At 35.2% G+C, this 13,791-nt stretch overlaps 1 protein-coding gene across 1 annotated transcript; it reads left to right on the forward strand.

Moving 5' to 3' along the window:
* Nucleotides 1-1,617: 1,617 nt before the first annotated feature.
* On the forward strand, nt 1,618-12,956 carry zgc:172076. The gene is made up of 9 exons (XM_051094848.1): nt 1,618-1,762; nt 1,863-1,909; nt 3,255-3,453; nt 6,845-7,005; nt 8,315-8,447; nt 8,703-8,859; nt 8,938-9,061; nt 10,273-10,462; nt 12,416-12,956. Exons 1-9 carry the CDS (start codon nt 1,729-1,731, stop codon nt 12,574-12,576), a joined length of 1,206 nt encoding a protein of 401 aa, XP_050950805.1. The 5' UTR covers nt 1,618-1,728; the 3' UTR covers nt 12,577-12,956.
* The last annotated feature ends 835 nt before the right edge of the window (nt 12,957-13,791 follow it).

The raw sequence follows: 13,791 nt of genomic DNA on the forward strand, positions 1-13,791 counted from the left end.
TTTGATTTCTCAGTTCATCACCGCTTTAAAGGGAATGTATTACTATATTGCAGTAAAGTCATTATGTTACTATGTGTAAGGGTCATTTTACACCAAAGTGATATTAATAGGTGCCTCTGAATTTGTACCTACTTCCGATTTCTCTAAACATGGGGACAGGAAAGACGTCAGTGAATAAATGGCAAAAGAAAGGAACTTGCATTACTTATTTAAAAAACTAACTTAGATATTTAGTTGGAAAATATAAAGTAATGTGTGATTTTACTAGTCATTGAAAAAAGTAATCTGATTATGCAACTTGCGTTACTTATCTAAAAAATATCCCAGATATTCCATTGGAAATTTAAAAGTAATGCGTTACTTTACTAGTCACTTTGAAAAAGTAATCTGATTACGTAACTTGCATTATTTGAAAAAGTGTCTCAGAGATTTCATTGTAAATTTAAATGTAATGCATTACTTTACTAGTTTTACTTAAAGTAATTTGATTACGTAACTTGCATTACTTATTTGAAAACGTACCTCAGATTTTGTTGGAAATTTAAAAGTAATGTGTTACTTTACTAGTTACTTAAAAAAGTAATCTGATTATGTAACTTGCATTATTTGTAATGTGTTGCCAAGTTTTTATATTTTAGTGGTGCACATAAATGTGCCATGCAGACCTGTGCAAGGTATTTTTGATTTCAATTATGGATCCTATTTAATTCAGCCATTTTCTTTAGACTCACATGAGGGTTTTATGGTTTCGCAATGAGAAATCTGAAAGCCTTATTTTACGTAACTTGTAGATGTCTCATCATCACACATACTGAAGTCTTAAGAATCATTTTTTTAGGTGGGGAAGATATAAAACAACAGCTTATAAATAACACCTAGTAACCACACAGAACACTCTAGCTTAAAACTGACAACAACACCTAAGCAATGTGCTAAACACTGTAGAAACTGCATGTCAGCATGCTAAATACAAGGTAAATGCTTAACGGTGCATTAAAAGCAACAGCTTTGAAACTGCACACAACATCTACAATAATGGTAATTGCTTTTGCAAGAGCCACCCAATTTTTTTTCAGAAAATGTAAAAATCTAGTTGTTAACTAGCATTACTTTACCTCTAGTGAACAAAAACATGAACCTCTTTAGTAAACAGATTATTTTGATTCCAAAATGGATGGTTGTGCATTTACATTTGTATGTTTAACCTGAAAATGTCTGTTTTAATGCATTTTGTATACATTTCTTTCATATATTCTTTTATTTTACATTTACTTTTATCAGTAAAGTGTTACCTCTAATGTTTTGCAGTGGCAAGTGCATTTTGAAAGATCCACATTCACACATACTGTACATATGCAACTTATCTTCAGATCCATTTCCAATGAAAAATCCCACACATTTATTCATTGAAACCAAACAAAACTATTTTGTCTCCAGTAGCTGTACAGACCAACACTGTAAGTGTTTTACCTAAGCTTCAATGTGAAGTATGACACTGACACAACCATATAAATAGTTACATTATTAGAGACAGGTAACATGACACTGGTATGGGTGCTCGTGCTTTGTGTGGTGGGTGATGGGACAATAGGCGCTCATATGACGATAAGCCCCACTGGCTATTCATAGCCGTAGTTCACAACTACATCTTGCTGTTGTTGGCTGGAGTGTCATTGTGTGTGTTTGTGGAAGCATTTTCAGGAAAAAACAAACAAAAGAAAGCTCAAGATGTGGAAACGAGAAAAAATGTGGATGATTAAACGTAAGTGTCACATTTTGAACGCATGAAATGGCATTGCATGTGCTGTTAAGAGTACAGATGTATTTGAGACTTTCTGTCTCATGTCTGATTTCTGTTTCAGCACCTACTGAGCACCCAAAGGAGTCAAAATACAGGCCTGTGCTGGAGGTATTCCCCTTCACAAATACACCAAACCCATTTACACCCAGCTAGTGGAAAGTCCCGTACTCTTGTCTGTTTGTGGATGTAAAAAAAAAAAAGAGTGTTGCCAGGCAGTTGCAAAGTTCAGTGATCTCGAATGGATTGCCACAACCACGTCCTCTCGCTATACAACCTTGAGCATTTTTGACAAGTTTGAGAGTTTTTTGGTTGAAAAAAAGTTTGTTTCTAATGCACAATAAACTCACATCAGTGTTATTATAGTTGATGAAAACTAAAACCATAATTTTTAACAATATATATATATATATATATATATATGTGTGTGTGTGTGTGTGTGTGTGTGTGTGTGTGTGTGGCAAAAGAAAGGAACTTGCATTACTTATTTGAAAAAGGAACTCAGATATTTCGTTGGAAACTTTAAAGTAATGTGTCATTTTACTAATTACTTGAAAAAAGTAATCTGATTATGCAACTTGCGTTATTTATCTAAAAAATATCCCAGATATTCCATTGGAAATTTAAAAGTAATGTGCTACTTTACTAGTTACTTGAAAAAAAGTAATCTGATTACGCAACTTGTGTTACTTATTTGAAAAAGTATCTCAGAGATTTCGTTGCAAATGTAAAAGTAATGCGTTACTTGATTAGTTACTTGAAAAAGGTAATCTGATTATGTAACTTGCGCTACTTTTATTGGAAAAAGTGTCTCAGAGATTTCGTTGGAAATTTAAATGTATTACTTGATTAGTTACTTGAAAAAGTAATCTGATTACATAACTTGCACTACTTATTTGAAGAAGTGTCTCAGAGATTTCGTTGGAAATTTAAAAGTAATGTATTACTTGATTAGTTACTTGAAAAAGTAATCTGATTACGTAACTTGTGCTACTTATTGGAAAAAGTGTCTCAGAGATTTTGTTGTAAATTTATAAGTAATGCGTTACTCGATTAGTTACATAAAAAAGTAATCTGACTACGTAACGTGCTACTTATTTGAAAAAGTGTCTCAGAGATTTCTTTGGAAATTCAAAAGTAATCCATTACTTTACTAGTTACTTGAAAAAAGTAATCTGATTTCATAACTTGCATTACTTGTAATATTTGCTCCCAATGCTGACTGTATTCTCAAATCAAAAGTTGCTTTTTCAAAAGTTTTTGTTCTCTTCTATTGACCCGTTCCTCACTTGTGTCACTACTGTACATATAGACGTTTTTTTAAAAAAAGAACTTACTAATAAAAAACTATAATAGTATTTACAATATTATAATCTGTATGACATGTAATAAAAACAAGTATATTATTGAATTAAAATACGCTAATAACATTATCCGTCTGATGTCTTTTGCCTAGAGTTTAGTCCCGCGTGACCCAATGAGCAGGTTCAATCTGAAAAGAGGTTCCCCTAAAGACGAGTTCCCGAACCTGGACAGAAACCACACCGTCATGGGCCAGATTCTCAACCTGCACATGTATACGCGACAGTTCAACCGGGCAACTGAAAGCGGGGTCATTTTTGATGATATCATACGGCCCGGACTTGAGGATCCGGGTGAGTTATTTTGTATACGTGTGTGTGTATGTGTATCTGACAGTACAAAGTATCGAAATTTCATTCTCATGCATCTCGCAAGAACCGTCAGTTCATAGAATGAGTCATAATCTCCAGTGAACAGTTACAGTTATACGGCTACAGACTGCAGAGAAACGAAACTATCACTTCTCTGAATGAATGTACACCCACTACCCTCAGAGGGGAATACGTTGAATAAATCTGAAGACATCGTTAATGTTTATTAAGTAAGTAATTTTCATCATGGGAACCTTTGTGAAAAAGAAGCAAGCCTACACATTCGCATACTTTAAAAATGAGTACTTATTAGGGAAATAATATGCTTTTTAAAGAATGTTTTCCGAGACTTAATTGCATGTTAATTGCAAGAAGATGAAAATGTATAATAATTTAAATTTATATTAAATGCAATAATTACAATTTTAGGGTGCTGTTGACCCAAAACCTTAATTAATTAAAATGCATTTTAAAGTAAACATTTGAAATGGACATTATTATAAAGTGCACACTTTAAAAGTGTATTTTAGAAATGTTAGAAGTGGCCTTTTATTTCATTACTATTATATGCAAGTACAGTTTTTAAAAACATACTTTTAAGATTAAAGTGCACATTCAAACTAAGTGCAGTTATTTTTTCCAAGGGACTTTTGTTTTACTTTCCCTCTGGGGGCATTTGGTAACTAAATTGCTTGATCCACATACAACCACACACACACATTTTCACAGAAAGTACATGTCATAAGAAACCCACTTGAATATCAGGTCCTGGTTTTCTATATATCTGTGGACCCCTGGGGTTCTGGGAAGGTACTACAATGGGTACATTGTCTGATATTTAAATGATGTGTTTGAAAAAAAATTACATTTCAATTCATTCTATTATTAATTACCATTTTTACAATTATGATATTTTATATGTATTTTTGTTTATTTTATAATTAAAAAAGGGATGAAAGGTTGCAGAGATGGGAAGTAACGAGTACAAAAACTTCATTACTGTACTTAAGTAGGTATCAGTACTTTACTTCACTATTTATTTTTCTGACTACTTTTTACTTTCACTCCTTACATTTTTACACAAAAATCTGTACCTTCTACTTCTTACATTTTCAAACCAGGCTCGTTACTTTAGTTTTAATGTACATTTTATGGATCACCATTCCATAACAAATCATAAATCCGTTAGTCTGTACTGGAAATGCGATTCGGCTCATGCATGCATTTCCGCCAAAATGTCAGAGTAAAATCAGAGTAATCAAGTGCCCGGAAGAATCAGAGGCGAAATACTGACCTGTTCAGGACTTCAAGTGCAGGTCAGTTTCATCTGTCAATACACTGTAAAAAATAAAAAAAACACAGTTTGTTGAGTCAGCTTAAAATAATTTGTTACCCTGCTGCCTTAAAATGTTAATTTCAGTCAACTAAAATAAGTTTATTCAACTTGAAATGTTAAGTTGTATTAAGTAACAACTTAGATATTTGAGTTGAATCAACTTAAAATTTTAAGGCAACTGGGTTACTTACCCATCTGTTAAGTTTAGCAAACACAAATATCTAAGTTGTTACTTAGTATAATTTAACATTTCAAGTTGAATAAACTTTTTTTTGAGTTGACTGAAGTTAAAATTTTAAGGCAGCCAGGTTACAAATTATTTTAAGTTGACTCAACAAATTGTTTTTTACAGTGCAGGCTACTGTAGTTTTGTCTTTGCTTATTAGCATTAGCAACTCTTGGCAGTAGCAGCCAGAGGATTAATAATACAGTAATCTAATCTAAATTTAATTAGGCTACTATCATCACTCAAAATATTGTATGCTAAAGGACATTATTATTATCTACCTTAAAGTCACAGTAGTAATTTAGCAAACAAATGTTATAAAACATATGTTTTATAATTACGTTTAGAGGGAGCTAAGGCAGATAACAATGCAACCCTTACAAAAATTGAAAAACAAAAACCATGTTTACTACAGTTAAACCATTGTAATCACATATTAATCATGGTTTTGCCGCACTAACCATAGTCTAACCATGAGATTTGTAGTAAAACTATGGTTGTAAAATAAAACAGATTGTAATCAATCTGCCAAAAAAAGACTACTTTTACTGTAATAAACCATGGTTTAATTTTAGTAAGAGAAAAATAGGACTGATAACGCAATGACATGTTCAGTATTAGGATTTTTCTGTAACAATATTGTTGTGATGTAATCATTATTGTACTAATTTTGACATTTAGGCAATTTGGAAAATATAGTTTTGTTAAGTCTATAGTATTTAAGTAATTTTAAGATAAAACAAACAACATTTGGTCATAATGTGACTAAAAAAGTTACGTTATCACAAACAGAATACAATGAGGTGGTTGTTTTGCAACAAGGTGGAGACAGTTGTGTTCATAGCAGTTAGATGGCTGATGGGAAAAGAAAATTAGTGGAAAAAAGTAAACAAACAAAGTGAGGTGCAAAGAGATATTATGAAAAATGAAGAGAAAAATGAAAGTGAAGGTGCCGTTCAAGAAAGAACCTTTAATTATGTTGCACGGCCCCAGCCTAAGGTTTTAAAATGTGATGGCCATACAAAAAATAGGGATGTCAGTGGTTTCAGAAGTTGTTGTGGGTGTATGGGATGGCCTGGAGATTTACCAGCCTGAAATTTTGTCCCAGTCCTGCCCTATTCTACAATGTGGTTGTTCAGCCTGGATACATTCATTAGCTAACAATATTTTAAATGTAAGTTATTTGGTATTTATGTGACAGTATAACATGAGGTCCAGTTACCAGTGTGACACTAAAACAGGTAGTAGTATTGGGTACTTTTTACTTAAGTACACGTCTGAGCCCATACTTCTTTACTTTAACTTAAGTAAAAAAGTGTAGTCAGTACTTCTGCTTGAGTGAAGGATGTGTTACTTTTGCCATCCCTGAAAGGTTGACAGTCTTTTAAGTTACACAATTTTTGCCAAACTAAGTCTAAAAAACAAAGAAGTTGTGAATTTCCTTTTTGATGGCTAAGTGAATTTTAGTCACACCTTTCTTGCTGAATAAGAAATCAAATATAAACCATAAACAAATAAAGAGTTTATTTGCAAAAACAGGTATCTGTTTTTAAATGTTCAAAAATCATGTTTTTTATTATGTTATCTTGTTTTTATTGTTCTATTGTGTTAGCTGTATTTTTTTTTTAGTTATTTTTGACTTTATGTCAAAATAACCCAACTGCAGTTTGATTTAAGTGGAATAAAAAACAAAACAAAACATGATTTTATCCGTTTTTGCAAATGGACTCTTCAAATATTAATCATACTTCGTGTTTGTAAACCCTGTCCACTGATGTTATACTTAGTTCTTGTCTGACTTTGACTGACAGGGCAGAGCACAGGAACAAAAGCAGTGGGCTGTTTAGCAGGAGATGCTCAATCATATATCCTGTTCTGTGACTTCTTTGACCGTGTTATTGAGTCTTACCACAGCTACAAGATCACCAGTAATGCTGTTCAAGAGAGCGACTTCAATTATGACAACCTGAAGGTAAGAAAAAAAGAGTGTTTGCACAACATGTCATCAATCGGCCATATTGGCAGCACTGAAAGTAAACAAAGGCACTGAATGAACGAAACTCGCAAATTTGACTGATTATTGCTGCTGAAAATGGTCAGTTATTGTCATGTTTTGGGCTGTACTAATCGTTGGACTGGGAAAAACATTTGGAGTACTATAGACTGCCAAAAGTTATAACAAATCAAGGAACAGAGTGCAAACAAACTGTCTGAGGAACAAAATGTGTTTATGATTGGCCAAAATGAACAAGACTATTGTGTATTTGTATACTGAATATTTGTCAAAATATTGCACCTTTTCCTGCTTACTGAGTCCTTCTCTATATGATTTAGCAGCTTCCACTTGGTTTGCTGTGGTTTAGACAGCATAAATTAGCAGAACAACAAATTACTGTAGTACATTAACCATGCAATCCTGTTGTTTACAATATGGTCGCACATCTGGGTAACTGACCAAACCGTGACGTAAGTGCAAACCCTTTATAACTGATGACAACACCTTACATCAACAATGAGATTAAATGGAGGCTAAATGGCCAAGTTGAAGTATCCTGATGTTTCACCTGGGAAAAAAACTCACATAGATTTTACATCTTAAGATTTTCAGAAAAGATTTTAACCTTGCACTCTTAGAAGAAAAGGTTCTATCAGGAGCTACATATTTGGAACCCCCTAAAAGGTTCCATATGGAACTTGTTAAGTATCTATATGAGCTGTTAAAGCCATAAAATGTAATTAAAATAAAACAAAAATCTAATCCATAAAATGATCCCATGATGGGAACCCCTAAAGCAGGGGTGTCAAACTCTGGTCCTGGAGGACCGCAGCCCTGTAGAGTTTAGATGCAACCCTAATTAAACACACCTGATCCAACTAATCAAGTCCTTCAGGCTTAATTGAAAACTGCATAGTATGTGTGTTGGAGCAAGGTTGGAACAAAACTCTTTGACACCCCTGCCCTAAAGGGTTCTATATAGAAACTTTTTCCTCACTACAAAGACCCTAAAGGTTCTTTTGATGGAACTCTTAAAATGGGTTCTATATAGAACCTTTTAGGGGTTGCAAATATGAAGCGCCTGATAGAACCTTTTCTTCTAGATGTGTGCCAAAGTATGCACTGAACTGCTTATTAAATTTATAGCACCATTACTGTCTGTGTCACATTTTATGATTAGGATTATTAGGATTTGTGATTATAATATAGTCACGGGAGCTATAGAATCGTGCTATATCTGTGGTAGCATGGTATGGATGTGTAAAATGTGTGTTTATGTGTGTAGGGTGGTGATGACTTTGACCAGGCATATGCTTTGAGCTGTGAGGTGACTGCAAGCCGCAGCATTGAGGATTACAGCTTCCCCACGCACTGCAGCAGAGGAGAGCGCAGAGAGCTCCACACACTGGCCGAAAAAGGTGCTGCAGTCGATCATGAGTCTAAGTCAGGGGTGCCCAATCTTGATCCTGGAGGGCCGGTGTCCTGCAACCCCAATTAGACACACCTGAACCAGCTAATCAAGCTCTTACTAGGCATACTAGAAACTTCCCAGCAGGTGTGTTGAGTCAAGTTGGAGCTAAACTCTGCAGGACTCCGGCCCTCCAGGACCGAGTTTGGGCACCCCTTGTCTAAGTAGATGGATATATTTTATGCTAATAGAACTTGTTTTGTAGTTTTAGAGCAGCTGGGTGAGGACTTGCCTGGGAAGCTTTACTCCATAGATGAACTCAGCCATGAGAATGAAGGCCGCAGCGTTGTGATGGACTCTCCACCACTGTCTTTGATAAAGATCGGTGTGGCTCGTGACTGGCCTGATTCACGGGCACTGTGGTTGGTTAGAGTTTATAGTTTATTGTTGAACATGCTTGCTTCAGAGCAATTTACAGTGTGTTTTTGCCTTGCGATCAGGTTAAGTACGGACGGGACCCTGGCTATTTGGGTGAACATGGAAGACCATCTGAAACTGGTGTCTTACAGAAGTGATGCCTGCTTACAAGAGGCACTTAAATCTATCTGCGTCAATGTGTTGAAGGTTAATCGACTATCACATAAAATATCATGTTGATCTGTTTTCAGTAAAAAGAAAAAAAGGTCTTAATATTGAACCCTGAGGCATGCCATAAATACATACTATACAGTGCCTTGCAAAAGTATTCTTTTTTTTTTCATGTTTTGTTATACTGCAGCCTTATGTTAAACTGCTTTAAATTACTTTTTTTCTCACATCAGTTTGCATAGATCATAATGACAAAGCATAAAACAGATTTGTGACAACTATGCAAATTGATTAAAAATAAAACACTGAAATAAGTACGTTGCATAAGTATTCATACCCTTAACCCAATACTTCGCTTAGGCACCTTTATAGCCTCAAGTCTTTTTGGGCATGATGATGTGACAAGCTTTGCACGTCTGCATTTGCCTTCTCTTCACCTCTCAAGCTCTGTCAGCTTGGATGGGGGCTGGCAGACATTTTCAGGTTTCTGCATTTTGGTGCATTGAGCTTTCTTTCTACTCTGACGAGTCCTTCAGCCCCTGCTGCTAAAAAACATCCCCACAGGATGAAGCTGCTACCAGCACACTTTACTTTTGGAAATGTACTCTGCCGGTCATGAGTAGTGCTTGGTTTTCCTCAAACATGATTCTTGGAATTGAAGTTCATCAGACCAGAGAATCTTGTTTCTTACAGTCTGAAGGTCCTTTAGGTGCTTTTTTGCAAATTCCAAGTGTGTTTTCATGTGTCTTCACTGAGGAGAGGATTGAGTTTGGCCACACCGCCATAAAGACCAAACTGGTGGAGTGTTGCAGTGATATTTGTCCTTCTGTAAGTTTCTTCCATCTCCATATATGATCATGGGGCTCAGCTGTTAGACCTTTTCTGAGAGGTGTTTGCCTTTTCAGATCATACTTATTCAAATGAATTCACCACAGTTTAACTCCACTCGAAGTGTAGCAACATCTACAAGTAATATGAATGCTCCTGAGCTAAATTTCAAGTGTCCAAGAAATCATTTGAAAAGAATCATTTGAGTTTTTTATTTCTAATACATTTGCAAAGTTGTAACAAACCTGTTTTGTGCTTTGTCATTATAGTGTATGGAGTGTAGACTGATGTGGGGAAAAAATAACAAAACATAAAACATGAAAAAGTGAAGGGGTATGAATACTTTCGCAAGGCACTGTATATGGTTTGTCCTGCTCACACCAACTATCTAAAGGTTTTTTTTTTTTCTTTTTTAAAAGATGGAGACACTTTATAAGAAACTGAGACATCCATTTATCTGGAAGCCTCACTTGGGTTGGGTGGTCAGCTCACCTGCAGAGGTTGGCACAGGCCTGAAGGCAAGCGTCACAGTAAGACTGCTGCATGTCGCCGAGAACAAACGCCTGGATGACATCCTGGACAGACTACGACTTCAGATGGAAGCAACCGGTATGGCAAAACTCATTAGGAACAGGATCTGTACAGTAAAATCATGCGTGATATCAACCACAGACTAACACGCACCAGAATATACACACTTTGCTAATATATAAAATAATGTGTAAAAAGAGCAGAATGTCAGAATTTGCAGTATTTAAAAAACGGTAGGTAAAAATTATTACAGGCAAGATTCTGTACACTTTATCCAACGTTACTATAGAAAATGAGTTATGTCAGTAAAGCGATGAAGCTGATGCAGTAGGTCATATTACAGTGACTCCATGATGGATGTAGTACGTCTAGATTAAATACTACACACACACACTCTCATACAATATAAACCACGCTTTTTATCAGTTGCAAAAGTACCTACTCAGAGAGTATGCGATTTTGGACACACCTTTGTTTTTCTTGTGCCACTGAAATCTATAGCACATGTGAAAGGTTGTGAAATTTGGGACACTGACTGGGGATTGTCTCAACTTACATGGTGGCAATTTTGGGGTCTCTCCTAAATTTTCTAGTGCCACCAACAGTCCAAATTTGAACTTCTACTCAAGTGTTCATCCGAGTTCAATGCACTTAGTGGTTTCTACCATTCATCATTTTTGCTATTCGTTCTACAAATTTAATGCGACATTAACCAAATTCTGCTCAGATGATCTTCACACCAAGGCCTGGTTTCACAGACAGGGCTTGAATAAACTTAGCCTCTATGTTAAGACAGTGTCTTAAGAACTTGTTTGACCAACTAGCGGTTAACTAAGGGGTAATCAGTCTTATATTTTGGATTTAGCTTAGACTAATATAAGTTTTTATGCAACCAAATTTTAAAAAATGAAAGAAAAAAAAATTAGATGACTAACTTTTAAGACTGTCTAAACCTTTTATGCAACTGACCACTGGCAGGATTAGGCCATAATTCATTTAAGACATTTAAGTATTTTTTATAAATGTGTCATAGAAAAAAAATTACAGGCATGCATCTTGAGACAAAACAAAGGCACTGATATATGTCACCATGGACCGCAGAACCAGTCTTAAGTCGCTGGGGTATATTTGTAGCAATAGCCAAAAATACATTGTATGGGTCAAAATTATTGATTTTTCTTTTATGGGAAAAGTCATTAGGAAATTAATTAAAGATCATGTTCTATAACAATGTTTTGTAAAATTCCTACTGTAAATATATGAAAACTTAATTTTTGATTAGTAATATACATTGTTAAGAACTTAATTTGGACAACTTTAAAGGCGATTTTCTCAATATTTTGATTTTTTGCACCCTCAGATTCCAGACTTTCAAATAGTTGCATTCGACCAAATATTGTCCTATCATAACAAACCATCAATGGAAAGCTTATTTATTCATGATGTATAAATCTCAGTTTTGAGAAACTGACCCTTATAATTGGTTTTGTGTTCCAGGGTCACATATTTCAAAGTCAGTCAGTGCAAGTCTCTTTCAGTTAAAACAGCTCAGACTTACCTTTTAGTCTGAGACTAGGCTTAAGCCTCGTCTGTGAAACCAGGGGCAAGTTTGTTAATCAAGGCCACAAAAAGATCACAGCAAGGACAAATAACATTTTAATTTGTCACACATTAATTACACTGCAGCTGCCACTGCTGTATTTTCAGGATTTTTGTTCATGAATGGAAACTAACTTAATTTTGCTGCTACACTAAGTAATGCACAAACTAAATAATTGGAATAAATGGATAAACAATGATCTGAGTTTGAACTGAGTTTTAATGTTATTTTATTAACCAACCAAATGCAAAGCTTCCACCAAGTGTTCCCAGTAAGCAAACAGCGCGGATTGTTACCCGGATAAGCCTGTGTTATTAGTTCGTACCAGTTGTTATCTGGGAATGCGGTGACTGACCAATCAGAATCGAGTATTTCACGGAGCTGTGTAATAAACAAACTTAAACTGTTTGTTTATTTGTACTTATATGCAGGCTGTCCAGGCATCTACAAAATCAGCAACCTGCAGACCATTGGTTTTAATGAAGTCGAGCTGACCCAGCTAGTAGTGGATGGAGTCAAACTTCTCATCCGAATGGAGAAAAGATTGGAAAACAATGGTGGCATTGATGACCTGGTACCTACACAGAAGTGAAGCAGCCATCAGGAGGCTTTTTGGTTTATGAGAACTTTTGGTCTGGACATAAACAGTTCTGTTCTGGTCAACACTATGACGAAAAATGGACTTTGCAAAAGGTTTTGCGTTATGTTCATAAATGCTAGTTGAGTATTGAATTCCAAAAAGGGTGAATCTTATGAAGAAATGTCTAGATTGTATTTCACCCTACCCTACATAAAGAAAATGAAGTCTATTTTAGGTCCATCACACACACTTTTTTTTTTTTTTTAAATGTCACAATACAGGCTTAATTTTCTTTCAATTTGGAGCTGAAATATGATCTAGGCGTTTCTTTGAAAAACTAAACTAACGTTATAGATTTTAACAGATTTATTTAACAGTCAGCCGCATTTACTATATCCTAAACATATATGATAATCTGTGAAACAGAATAACAGAATGTTCAGTTGGTTATCAAGAAGAACCAAAATGCTTGATGTGATGACTGCAATGAAGTATGTGATGTACTTGAAAAAAGGACACGACACATTTTAGTTCAAAGACTCATTTCAAGTAAGCTTTAATGTGCTCCAGTGGGACTGAACCACAGTGGCCCAAGGGATTTTTCCGCAGAAATGTACAGTACTATGTCGAGAGAATAAATGGGAAGAGTGTGTGGAAGGATGAAATGTGTTGAAGAGTTTAATTGCATTTTTTGGAGATCCTCAGCCTTCAGCTTGCTTCCGCATCCAAACAGTTTCATCCGTACAGCCATTAAAAAATATATAATGAAACTAAAAAATAAAATCCAGGAAAGGAAATCTGTCTTGGAAATGTACCGTCACAAAATGGAACATCACAGTCGACATTCGAACATTCAACTCCTCTCTGAGCTTTAAATCACAGCTTTACCCTTTAACATTTTCAGTCACTAATGCTTTTTTCTCAAACTACGCAAACTTGACCTCATCTTCCCTTAAAAGTGTGCAGTCCCAACCTCTTTAATCAGCATTACAGTAATACAACATAGACAGCATTGCACATTTAACCTTCGATACTTCAGTACAAAAGAACTAGTAGAAAGTACCAGTACGAGTGGTCGTAATCCATCATCATCGTCATCGTCGTTGTCATCATCACCACTTATTACAAAACAAATAACATTTTACCAAAAAAAAAAAAAAAAGTCATGCATTCTCTGGATGAAGTTCTACAGTTAATAAAACAGGAAGGCATAAAATGGCTTAATAA

This window comes from Labeo rohita, chromosome 22 (genome assembly GCF_022985175.1).
Source record: "Labeo rohita strain BAU-BD-2019 chromosome 22, IGBB_LRoh.1.0, whole genome shotgun sequence".
NCBI lineage: Eukaryota > Metazoa > Chordata > Actinopteri > Cypriniformes > Cyprinidae > Labeo > Labeo rohita.